This window comes from Takifugu flavidus, chromosome 12, assembly GCF_003711565.1.
Source record: "Takifugu flavidus isolate HTHZ2018 chromosome 12, ASM371156v2, whole genome shotgun sequence".
NCBI lineage: Eukaryota > Metazoa > Chordata > Actinopteri > Tetraodontiformes > Tetraodontidae > Takifugu > Takifugu flavidus.
The window spans coordinates 8,483,296-8,496,128 of NC_079531.1; the positions used below are offsets into that span (position 1 = coordinate 8,483,296).

A 12,833-nucleotide genomic window follows, 5' to 3' on the forward strand; every position below is an offset into this window, starting at 1 on the left:
TTGTGTGATAAAACTTTCAAAATTGGATGGATTGTCAACAGAATAAGTAAAAGTTATGAATGGAATGATTTTAAAGAATCACTTTTCAGTAAATGTTGAAAAGAACAGATGATTAAACTATGGTCATGTTCCAGATTCTGGAACATGGTTCTTTTCAGTTGTGTTCTTTGAGTGCTTTGCTCTAGTTTTAACTAAAATCACAAGGAGATTTTGAATGGAATTTAAGAGATAGACGTGGACTATAGGGTGTAAATTGCAAAACAGAAACTTATACGTGTAATGATTGTCAAACTTGATAAGAGACAACACCGGTTTTATTCATACTCAGTGGGCATAAACATGCGCAAGACAGCGTGAAATTTAAACAAAATTTCAATTAGGAAAATTTGTCAACAAAACGTACAGTCTAGCTTATATTTAAAATATCCAGTCATTTTACAACTAGAAATAACTTGAACCCTGGGAACATTTAATCGGTTGCACCACTTTAAAATGACAAGTGTCTCGAAGTATATAAACACGACGTTTGATATATTATTCATATATGTAAAAATGCAAAATTTAAAAAAATTCAAATGACAAACCGTATTTGTTCAGGAATTATACCTAAAATACGTTACATAAAACTTACATGCGGCTGACGTAACCGGAAGTTACCCGGGAAACGAACGATGCAACACATAGAAAGTTCCGGACTAGCCGAAGGTCGACATATATCAGCCGTCGTTAACTCGTCCGCTAAAGTGTGTTTTCAACAGCTCTAAAGTTCACTTATACACTTTAAATTTAAATTTAAACAAGAATCTAACAATGCCAAGAGGAAGCAGAAGCCGGACATCCAGGATGGCCTCTCCAGCCAGGTAACATTAATCAATTCTTAAAAATGAGGCTACCTATATGTGCTACTTCATGGTAGCATTTTCACATCGTGGTTGCTATTTTTTAACTAGGATTTAAAATTGCCGTTTATATTAAACAGTATTATTTTGGATGTGTTATCAGTGGTCACTACACCTCAAAGCCTACGCTTATCATGAAAGTCGGATTACACAATTGAAGGTCACAGTGTGTAAGCTGGACAACACTGTTAATCACAAGATTCGCTCTTTTAACAGTGAAGTCCTTAAATCATACATTTTATATGAATCTACGTTATTCTTTACACTGTTACACTCAAGTCACTTGAATAGCTTGGAGCCAATATGTGGCAATTCATCTGCAAAAATTGAAAGTATTGTCTCAAATGGATTTATTTTCAACATATGGAATTGTATTTATTTAATACAATTGCTAATTGTATTATGATATTAGTTATGATATATTATTTCCACTATTTTACTTTGCTTTAATCACTTTCCAAAGATGAGGTCGTTGTTATCTAGTCTTTTTTCCCCACATATATTTTTCAGTTTTCAGTCAATTTTTGCCATTACATTGGTGGAAATTAGACTAGTTATAATGATGAATGGTTGTTTTCCTGTTCTTATTTATTTATTTTGTCTCTTTGCTGTCTGCTTTACAGCCACTCACCACCACCTATGGCCAGGTCTGCACCGGCTCCATCCCATGCTCCAGTTCCTATGCAGGCTCCTCCATCTGCAGTAGGTGCCCCAGCTGCAGCACCCAGACAGCCGGGTATGTTTGCCCAGATGGCAACCACTGCCGCTGGAGTGGCAGTGGGCTCTGCTGTAGGACACACAATTGGCCATGCCATGACAGGAGCTTTTAGTGGAGGAAGCTCTGAGCCTGCCAAGCCTGACGTCACTTACCAGGTAAAACAAAAATGTGTTTCACTCAGTTGTGGGACTAGAATGGCTTGGGGGCACATTAGTGTGGCTGTTTTGTAGACAGTGAAAGGTGTAAAGCTGTCAGTCAGTGAAATAAATAGAGCTGAGAATCACAAAATCCTTTATTTTTAGGAGTTTATTAATTCATTTTCACATTTGTCTCTATTTCAACACTTGATGGGGTAGTTTTGATTAAAATATCTTGCAACTTTCACATTCATGTCAAAAGGTATTCCAAAATGTTGATACTTATAGAACTATTACATTTGGGGACAGCCTCTAGATGTATGCTACACAGATGTTCTTTTTTAAATGGCCTTTACAAAGCACATGTCTAAATGTTGGTTATCTTTTTCAGGAGCCGTACCAGGCCCAGCCAGTGTACCAGGCCCAGCCAGTATACCAGCAGAGCCCTCAGCAGCAGCAGGCCTGTTCTTATGAAATGAAACAATTCATTGATTGTGCCCAAAACCAGAGCGACCTGAGTCTCTGTGAGGGCTTCAGTGAGGTGCTGAAGCAGTGCAGGTTTGCCAACGGTGAGTGAAAACACCACTACTGCAAATATTAGTTGAAACATTATATATTATTTGAAATCAATGTTATAATTGAAATGATGTAATTCTTGATCTTATCTGCAGTGGCCATTGTTAGCTGTGCACTTTATACTAATAAGTTACATCCTGTCAACGAAAAAGCTAATGATTCCATGACATCATTAATGTGATGTAATTAGTCGCTGCAGTTTGTTGAAAAACATGTTTACATGTTCTGGAGAGTTAAGAGATAATTTGAGTGTTAATATTAATGACAGTAACTTTAATGACAAAAAAAATCTAATGCCACTGTATTTTCTCAACAGGTTTGTCGTGATGTGGAGAAAAGCATCTGGATCCCATGTTTGTCAAACTCATAACAGCTCAATAAACATTTCTTGTATTCAAGCTAATTATCATCAGAGAGTAGCATTGTGTGGATTCCTCAGGACAGGGTTCTAGAACTTGTAATTATCATCTTATAAAATGTTTATATATTTTAGTGTTGCAGTTCACTTAATTTGCATTATACCCTTTTAATTTAACGTTTTTGAAATGCACAAATACCTATAATAATGCATTCAAAGATCACAATGACCTACGAAATTATAGATATCTGAGTTAGTATGCAATAAGCCAATATTTGAAGTCAATAAAGCACCTGAATTCCAGTGAATGTCGTGTGATGTGTCTTTCCTTTTTTTTAAACTAAGTTCAAAGGTTGTCCTACAGAGATTCCGCAGCTGTCAGTGTCACTCCATAAAGCCCAGGTCCATATGAGCTAATATTGCAAATGTGGGGCAGTCCTACTTCTGTATATGCCCCTGGCTTAAACGCAGGAACTGCGGGGTGTTATTTCAATTCAGAGAAGTTTCTTGAGAGGGTGCTGCCACTGTAGAAACAATTTATTTTTGGCATCTGACATTAAAGCTCACCCTTAGCGATTCCAGCGGCCCCACGGTGCCGACCCAGCAGCAGCAGCACTCAGCCTCGACCTCCTCTCAGGAATCATGGACACGCTGTATAACAGGAACTGAGGATCACAGGACACGGTGAGTGCTCTAATGGACTTTATCTGAGTTCACAGATGGTGTCGTTCTTAAGATTCCTGAGATTACTGCTGTTGTAAGGGGTAGAACAACAACAAGATATGTAGGCGTCCCGTTAAAGTAAGAGGTAACCAAATACGTATGTAAGAAGTACAAGTTCTGTTTTTATCAGGAACTAATCAAGTGCTTAATTCTGTTTCTGTTTTATTTTGTTTACAATTTGCATTTAAAAATCAAGAACAACTTATCCTTCTACAAATATACTACAATTCCTAATGCATGCACACATAATTATGGAAAATGACATAATTCAGTAAATCAATTCATGGCTGAGTTATAATATTTTTTCAGTTTAATTCAATAAAAGTCATGTTTACTTTTCAGCACTTATATAATAGGCTGTATCTGCCGTTTGAAAGAAAACCCCTAAAAGGAGCCTGTGGAGCGCCGTAAACAGGAGCACTCATACAGCCGGGGGGTGAGCCAACATCCCAGCCATCATGACCAGAGAGGAGGAGATCCCTGACTGGGTGGGAGCTCAGGAGTTTTATGACAAGTATGAACCCAAGGAGATTCTTGGCAGGTGAGCTTCAGAAGGTCTAATAAAAAAAAATTACTTCTGTCAATTAGTGTTGCTCTCATCTAAGTACCTTGTTGCAGAAATGTTAGAACTCTCAATGGGACAGTGTTCAGGATCCCCCGGTTCTATTAAAACATAAGAAGCACTAATTAATATGCAGCTTCCATTAAAGTAACTAACCTCAAACAAAAGTGCAGCAGTTCTCAGGGGGGGGGGGGGTTCAGGCATTCCAAAGATTAAACAGTCACAGACTCTACCCAATAAACAGAAAGATGAGAAAAAAAATCGTTTTGATCATCATTCAGAGTGGCAGTAATTTCATGCTGCTGCTGCTGCTGGTTTCTGTCTCTTCTCTGGGGTAGAGCTGTATAATAACAGCGCCAGGGAGAGAGTCCGGGAGAAATGGACCAGAGGGACCGACAGATAAACCTGATCAAGAATAAACCCAGTCATAAAATATAAAGTTGTTTCCAACTTAATTTGATAGTTTGTTGTTGCATTCTGGGAAACTTTCCTGGATTGCATCGGGACAAAGAGTCTGGCTCCCAGTGGGTGCTGTTACATAAGCAAGTGTTTAAGGAGACTGCATTCATTAGCTGGCATTTTGAGGTTGGGTGTTGGGAGCAGCCTGGGCCCAGTTGGTGTGAGCTCCAGATTATGTAATTACACACAGACACAAGTCACAAAGTCACTGGACGTCCAGCTGATCTGCTGTTCTTCACGTGGCTCAGCCTGTTTGACCAGCCTTTACTTTCCATCAGTTTTGACAACACAGGTGGAATAAAGTAGACACCAACTTGAGTGATGACAATCAGAATCCATCCACAATCAGAAGCAAAAAAGAGCTTGGGAATTTGGCCCAGTTAGTTCAATAGAACCAGACCAGAGCAAATAAAAGCATTACAATGTTACCTTGATCTGGTTAGAATGTGTAAATTCTCGTGACAACCGGAGAGATTGATGCATGTTTTCATGGCACAATATAATTTCCTGCCCTCACCTGCTCTCTGGTGCCCACTGTCTGCAGGGGAGTGAGCAGCGTGGTGCGCCGCTGCATCAACAAGCGCACCTCCCAGGAGTACGCGGTGAAGATCATCGACATCACACCTTCGGACAAGATGACCCAGCAGGAGATCGAGGAGATCAGGGAGGCGACGTTGAAGGAGATTGACATATTGAAGAAAGTGTGCGGACAAGACAATATCAGTGAGCCCAGTCGTGACATTTTAATGTCTAATAGAAGTTGACCCAGGCTGTCGGCCTTTGCTCTAATCAGTGCTTCTCAGTCCTATCATTTATGCCTCTTTGCCTTTCTGTCCTCAGTACAGCTTAAAGACTGCTATGAATCCAAGTCCTTCTTCTTCTTGGTCTTTGACCTGTAAGTTCAATTGTGGAACTCCAACACACAGGACCTAATGTAATTAAGTTGCATAAGATCAGCAAATGTACTTTCTCTCTCAAGAATGAAGAGGGGGGAACTTTTTGACTACCTCACTGAAAAAGTTACTCTGAGTGAGAAGGAAACCAGGTCAGGCCCAGTTAATTCCTTGTCTGGAAAAGTTCCAAAGGAAAAAATAAATTGTATTTGAACTGTTATCAATGTTGTGTGTGTTGGTGTCAGGAAGATTATGCGCGCTCTGATGGAGGTGGTGCAGTTCCTCCACAGCCAGGGTATTGTCCATCGGGACCTGAAGCCAGAGAACATCCTCCTGGATGACGAGATGAACATCAAACTGACCGACTTTGGCTTCTCTGTGCAGATCAACCCAGGCCAGACGCTGAAAGGTCTGTGAAAGAAGCACATCTCAATACAACACACGAGGTCTTTGGGTCACTGCCATGTCCCCAGTAGTGAATAAAACACAAGCAGGTCATGTGATCATGTGGTGATACACAGTGACACCCAACTGAAGCTTATGTGTTGCTATTTTATGTGTTGCTATTTTTTAACAAGCGAAGGTAAGCTTGAGTTTTTGAGAGATTAAAAAATAAGGCAAAAAATGAGGAAATGGAATTTCCATATTCACATTTTGCGTCGTATAAATCAATGCTGATAATTGAGTGAATGAATAGATGAGCTAACATGCTAACTGACCTGCTGAGTAGGTCACTGGTGCAGAGGGGAATGAGTCTTATCAGATTACAATTGGTCGTATCATTTTTGACCTTCTCTGAAAGGTTCAAACCCAAGAAAAGGTCAGATCCATAACCTGTAATGCTCGACTTCCGTCCTCTTCTCATAATCTCTCCTGATGTGGCAAATGTTATGTTTTTTTGACCTCTGTAAAGTTTGACATGTCTGTACCTCAGAGGTGTGTGGGACCCCTGGTTACCTCGCCCCAGAGATTATTGAATGCTCCATGGATGCAGGACACAAAGGATATGGGACTGCAGTGGACATGTGAGAGTACAAAGACTGGAACAACGCAGAATGATATGTGAATGTGATTTTTTTTTTTTTTTAAAGAATTGACTTCATCCCTCCGCAGATGGAGTTCAGGGGTCATCATGTACACGCTGCTTGCGGGCTCTCCTCCTTTCTGGCACAGGAAACAGATGCTGATGCTGCGGATGATCTTGGCCGGAACATACGACATGTCGTCTCCGGAATGGGAGGACCGTTCAGACACCGTTAAAGATTTGGTCGGCCACCTTTGAAACGTCAATCCACGTGAAGATTTGGGACAAATGGATAAATCAAACTCTCCGTGTTTGTTTCTACAGATCTCTCGGATGTTGGTGGTGGACCCAAAGCAGCGATTCACAGCTACGGACGTTCTCAACCACTCTTTCTTCTCCCAGTATGTTGTTCATGAGGTGCGACAGTTCAGTCCATACAGGCGGTTCAAGGTGAGCATCTGATCCAAGTAACAAGGTCCTGCAGCAGAATCCTAAAGCCAACTCTGACATGACTCCCATGACACATTTTCCCGTGACGGAGACCAATATCACTTTCTTTTCACTGCAGATTTCCCTCCTTTAATAAACTCTGCACTCACTGACTCCCTCCCTCCCTCCCTCAGGTCATTTGCATGACTGTTCTCGCCACGATGCGCATCTACTGCAACTACCGCCGTGCCAAACCTGTCACCAAGGAGGTGATCAAGAGTGACCCATATGCCGTCAAACCCATTCGCAAGCTCATCGACGCGTGTGCCTTCAAGATCTACGGCCACTGGGTCAAGAAAGGCCAAGCTCAGAACAGGGCTGCACTCTTTGAGAACACTCCCAAAGCCATCCTACTGTCAATAGTGTCCGAGGCCGACGAACCGGTGCACCACATCTGGTAACGGGCGCTCACTGGACTGGACTGATGTGCTGCATGGGATGGCACTGTGCAGCATTTTTTATTTTGTATTTAAACAGGGAGCTGGTGTAACATTAAACTAAACTATTTGTGCTCTTCTTGTAAAAAAATAAATAAAATAAATTACAGTGGGCTCGCCTTGCCTCTGGAAACATTGGAGCAGTTATATTTTTCATTTATTTCTCAAAAATAGACACAAGCCTTTTAATTTTAATTCTTTTAATCTGCCGAACCTCAGGTCATACAAGTGATCTTATAAAACATTTTCTTCTCTTCTGTGTTGTCAGGTCAGCATCAGTGTAACACTTGTGAATGTAAAATGCCTCCTGCATACTTGATTTATATATTTAAGCACTATTTAATATTCAATCATCATGTCTGTAAAAGTAAATAGTATGTTTGCTGAAGGTTTATTAAAATTTAGACCAGTTCAAATGGTTTTGGAACTATGTTTACTTTTAATTTTGCTCTCTTTATCCAGTAATTGGTATTACCGATGTGTTTTTTGTTTTTCTTTTTACAATCAGAGCACAACAGGCTGGTTTTAGCCTCCTGGATTGCTTTGCAAAAGCAACTTAACCAACTTCTGATGAGACAAATTAATCTATTTATCATTAATGTCAGACACATTGTTGGATAATTAACCTTTTTTATTGGATTAAAGGACATCCATCCATTTTATCAACCATCAGTTGTTCCTGATCAGGGTCACAAGGCTTCCATCGCCCATTTTAGCAGTCATCTGTCAGTGGGCGGGAATCCACCCGAGACAGCTCGCCAGTCTATTTAAGGGTGGACTTTAGATAACTCTAAATATTATTTGCATTCATGATGTAGAATAATGTCATATGCTCCTCTAGTATGACATCATCTGCCGTATTTCAGCCTCACATGATTTTGGCTGTTACGTCAGAATTTTTAAAAAACACACCTTAAGATTGATGCCAAACATCACATCCATAAACATTTCAGGAGTGTGGGTTTCATTTATAGCCAATGGTAGATGCCCGCTTTCATCATGTTCTGTAAATGTCCCATGTGGAGGGTGGTAAAAGTCCTTCTAGTCCATAGACTATTCGCACTTCATCTTTTGCAGAAATGTTTAGCGCCTAGCTGCCGGCCCGTAATTCAGTCAGACATGTGCCTCATGGGTAGCACAGAATAATTTCAAAACTCAAACCACTTTTTTTAAATGTTTAATGCAACAAAGTTCACATTAATGCAGCAAGGTTCAGTACGGTCCTGAACTACAGTTCTTTTAGTGCTTCTAGAACATGTGCCCCATCTTAAACAATGTCTACATGGTGTTTACTCACTGTTTCTGTAAACTAAGTGGTAAAACTCATTTGCGGCAAAAAGCTCTCATAATGCTGCAATAACAGGAAGTCACGGTGAAGTTGGTGCATCAGATCTTTTCAGTAGACCAGACTGTTCCTGGTCTAAGGGTCAAACTTATATGTAGCATTTGTTACTTTATGTGGTCTTCCTGTAACTGACTGTGTTGTCCTTTACTGATATCTTGTTCTTGAGCAGCGTGACACACAACTTGATAATATTTTGCAGCCGCAGCAACTCGGTGCTCTCTCAAACAGCGTTACACTCTGACCAGTGTCTTTGAGGGCTCAAAGACAAAATACTTATTTTCCTGATCTGAACCATCTTTATTTCACTCTCACCAGACAAACAGAAAATTCCACAACACTGGGAACATGAGTGATGCTCATCACCGCATTCTCTTTGGAGCTGTGAATGGAAAAAATAAAGTCATAAACACAATAGCATCTGGAGGGCTTTTGTCATTTCTATTTTCATACTACAACCTTGAGTAATAGTTGACTCATGAGCAGTGGTCAAATATATACTTGTACTCATTCCCAAACATTTGACTGAGGCTGAAAGAAGCGCTAAGTCAAAAAATGAAGCAGAAATGAGAGCATGCTTTTGCATGGTGTCTGACTGTATCCATCACACAGCAGCTGGAACAGAATTCAGCCATGCTTCAGTGTTACGTGTCCAGAATCAAGAATTACAATGTAGATGTTACAATGTAATCGTATAAATTAACATACCTTCCAGACATGGAATGCTGCTTCCAAATTCCCTTATGCATTGGCCTGTAACTGGCCCTGCATAGCAGAACATCTCTGCCAACCCTGGTTGTGGCAATGACAAAAAGGGAAATGACCACAATTAAGTCATTACTAAAGAGTTACAACTTTATTCACAGAATATAGTAAAAAAATTCCATGTATGCATATGCACTGCCTACACATTCCTGTCTTTCACTAATAAAATTATTAAAATTCTTCTAATGCAGAATCAGGAGGTGAGAATATGAAAAATAAAAATTCAACAATGTAACTGCTCGCGTTCTTACCTTCAACCATGAGACAGAAATCTATGGTGGGAATTTTATCTCGAATCCAGCTCTTCAGCGTTTTCTGCAGGGAAGGAAAAGGCTTAAACATTCATGCCAACATTTTTCTATAAGTAGTATCACAAAATATTCACAAATAAATCTAAAAGCGACGCGCCACGTGCGTCCTGGATTCTACAACAGTACACCAAATTAATACATTACCCTTTTAGCGTAACATCCAAGTTTAGCAGGATAAGGAGAAGAGAAACTGAGAGTTTTTTCCTCACAGTAACCATTTTAATGAAGAAATTGGAAAAAGTCTAACTTTCTAAATAAACCTATCAAGCCTGCTCCTCTTCCCCGAATGCACGCGGATGGAAATGTGAGTAACAGTATATAAAGTCCGGTCTGAACTCATCCAACAAAAGGTTCCGGAGTCTTTGAGAAAATGAACAGGTGTTGTCTTGTACATTAATAATGTCATCATTTGTTACATTTGTTTTTGTAGAATATGGCCAGTGATGGCGGTGATCATTGTATGCAGTGGATGTTTCCTTACTGTAGATTTAAGCAACAAATAATTCTTGATCAATGCAAACAGATATTTTTTTAATCTTTTTTAAAAAAAAAAAAAACAGCGAAAACATTGCTTTGTTGTAAGTATTTGGCCCATTTGCAAAGATGCTTGAACTTCTGTTCTGAGTTCTATAGTTTCTCTTGATCAAATCTGCTGAAATTCACCTCACACTGGCCTCTATGGTTTCACATTTTTGGAATATTGTATAATATCATGTTACATTTTTTTCTATATATGAATGTTCTGCTATTTTTAATACATGGTCAAAAAATGAATAAAAAGGTCAAAGACTAAACTTTAGACATCCTGTGTGTGGATATAAGAGCCAGCCATCGATACAGCACAACCCAAACTCTGATTGGAAAGAAATGAAAATGGCTTTCTGACATTTTAGCTGAACCTGGTGGAGCTTGATCTGCAGAGAATAATGGCAGGCTATCCTTAAATTCAGGCATTTTACCAGAGAAGTACTGGTGTAAAAAAGTAAAAAAAAAAGTAAAAAAAGGTGTTTCAAATATGGATGTGAATATTTATGTCAACACAAATCTATTTCGTTTTCAAACAAATTTACCAATCCAATTCTAAAAATCAGTTTAGTCAGTTTGTATATGAAAAAAGGCACATTAGGAAGTACTCATGAACTGAAAGACTCTCAAAGAGAAACATCTTCCAGTTTCCAGGTCTAGCTGCCGTTATCTGTATGCTGGCCTGCCGACCTCCGACCCTGCTGACCCACTCTACTCTTATACCAGCAGCTTGTATTATTACTGTATTTCTATTATCGCTGCCTATCCTATCCTCTACCTGTCCTCCTACTTCACCTCCCTCTCTACCCATCCGACCACCAGTAGGAGAGTCCCCCTACACGAGCCCGGTCCTGCTCAAGGTTTCTTCCTGTTAAAGGGGAGTTTTTCCTTGCCACTGTTGATTGTTGGGGGTCAGGCTCTGGGATTCTGTAAAGTGCCTAGAAATTTTGAACCAATTTTTAAACCAATTTTGATTGTAACAGATGTTATATAAATAAAGATTGCATGTAGGGGGACCCTCCTGCTGGAGGAGAGGAGAGGAGAGGAGAGGAGAGGAGAGGAGAGGAGAGGAGAGGAGAGGAGAGGAGAGGAGAGGAGAGGAGAGGAGAGGAGAGGAGAGCAAACCATGACCCAGTGAGGTGACAGAGGCCTGTCAGGTGATCATGTTTCTGGACCCCGACAGCCTCGGTCTATAGCAGCATAGCTAAGATGTGACCTAATGATTAGACGACCCCCTAAATATGATAATTTGCCTGTCTATGATAGTAACTGGAACTACAGAATTTGTAACAATAAGCTTTTTCAAAGAGGTAGGTTTTAAGCCTGATTTTAAAAGTAGCAATGGAGTCAGCCTCCCGTACCTGTACAGGGAGCTGGTTCCATAGCTGGGGGGCCTGGTAGCTAAATGCTCGGCCCCCCATTCTACCCCTAGAAACTCTGGGGACCACAAGTAGACCAGCATTCTGAGAGTGGAGCGGGCTATTGGGCTGGTAACGTGTCACTAGCTCCTCCAGGTAGGATGGAGCTAGGCCTCTGAGGACCTTGAAGGTCAAAAGAAGGTTTTTAAAAATTATTTAACGGGCAACCAATGAAGAGACGCCAGTACAGGAGTTATGTGATCTCTTTTGTCAATCTCTGTCAGAACTCTGGCTGCAGCATTTTGGATCACCTGGAGGCTTCTTAAAGAGGAGTTTGGACACCCTGATAATAAAGAATTACAATAGTCCAGCCTGGAAGTAACAAATGCATGGACTAACTTTTCAGAATTATGGTGGGTCAGTAGTTTTCTAATCCTTGTGATGTTCCTCAGGTGAAAAAAGGCACTTTTAGAGACTAATGTAATGTGTGAGTTGAAGGAGAGGTTTTGATCAAAAGTTACTCCAAGATTCCTCACAGAGAGACTAGATGTTTATGAGATACCATCTAGAGTGATCATGTGATCTAATCTATCCCTGAGAGGTTCAGGACCAAACACCATGACCTCAATTTTTCCTGAGTTAAGGAGGAGGAAATTTGAAGACATCCAGGACTTTATGTCTTTCAGACAGGTCTGAAGCTTCACTAACTTCTCTGTCTCCTCTGGTTTCATGGATAAATAAAGCTGAGTGTCATCAGCATAACAATGAAAATTTATCCCATGCTGCCGAATAATGTTCCCTAAGGGAAGCATGTACAAGGTGAAAAGGATTGGTCCAAGTACAGAACCTTGTGGAACTCCATGGCTAACCCTACTGTATGAAGAGGGAATGCCATGGACATGAGCAAACTGGTATCTATCAGAGGAGCCATTAGCTACAATATCTAATATGAATGTCAGCATCCCAAGATGTGTTATGAGATTTAGAAAATGTGGATTTTGATTAAATTTCTGTTTCTAAAATCAGGACAAATCTCAACAAATGGCATGAAAAAATTATATGGTGGCTAAACTATAAACATATAATATAAATATCGAGTAGACAGATCTTTGCTGGTGTCTAAAATGTGCAAACATAAGTTTAAGACTAAGACTACTACGTTTTAGGCACGCAAAATCAATGATTCTGGAGGATAAAAACTCGAAAACGATGAGGGCTGTCTACTGATCATACTGCAACAGTATTATAGATGTATTA

The 12,833-nt window shown here is 40.1% G+C and overlaps 2 protein-coding genes, 1 long non-coding RNA gene and 1 other non-coding gene across 5 annotated transcripts; 2 read left to right on the forward strand and 2 right to left on the reverse strand.

Annotated features, from left to right (window-relative positions):
* The first annotated feature begins 648 nt into the window (after positions 1-648).
* Positions 649-2,996, forward strand: chchd2 (coiled-coil-helix-coiled-coil-helix domain containing 2). Of its 2 annotated transcripts, none has more exons than XM_057049994.1 (4): positions 649-860; positions 1,523-1,772; positions 2,146-2,323; positions 2,647-2,996. In XM_057049994.1, exons 1-4 carry the CDS (start codon positions 811-813, stop codon positions 2,655-2,657), a joined length of 489 nt encoding a protein of 162 aa, XP_056905974.1. In that variant the 5' UTR covers positions 649-810; the 3' UTR covers positions 2,658-2,996. The 2 variants fall into 2 exon arrangements, with proteins under 2 accessions (XP_056905974.1, XP_056905975.1); XM_057049995.1 differs by having other exon boundaries at positions 2,164-2,323.
* Positions 2,997-3,121: 125 nt separating this feature from the next.
* LOC130535124 (phosphorylase b kinase gamma catalytic chain, skeletal muscle/heart isoform-like) lies at positions 3,122-7,691 on the forward strand. Its single transcript, XM_057049993.1, has 10 exons — positions 3,122-3,372; positions 3,754-3,952; positions 4,977-5,155; positions 5,273-5,327; positions 5,412-5,477; positions 5,571-5,734; positions 6,260-6,350; positions 6,439-6,592; positions 6,674-6,799; positions 6,973-7,691. Exons 2-10 carry the CDS (start codon positions 3,870-3,872, stop codon positions 7,237-7,239), a joined length of 1,185 nt encoding a protein of 394 aa, XP_056905973.1. The 5' UTR covers positions 3,122-3,372; positions 3,754-3,869; the 3' UTR covers positions 7,240-7,691.
* A 1,202-nt stretch (positions 7,692-8,893) lies between these two features.
* Positions 8,894-10,019, reverse strand: LOC130535126 (uncharacterized). Its single transcript, XR_008953033.1, has 4 exons — positions 9,838-10,019; positions 9,634-9,697; positions 9,326-9,409; positions 8,894-8,999 (listed from the first exon to the last, which is right to left on the reverse strand). It is a non-coding gene; the product is annotated as an uncharacterized LOC130535126 (long non-coding RNA).
* On the reverse strand, positions 9,117-9,254 carry LOC130535626 (small nucleolar RNA SNORA15). Its single transcript, XR_008953184.1, has one exon. It is a non-coding gene; the product is annotated as a small nucleolar RNA SNORA15 (small nucleolar RNA).
* Positions 10,020-12,833: the final 2,814 nt, after the last annotated feature.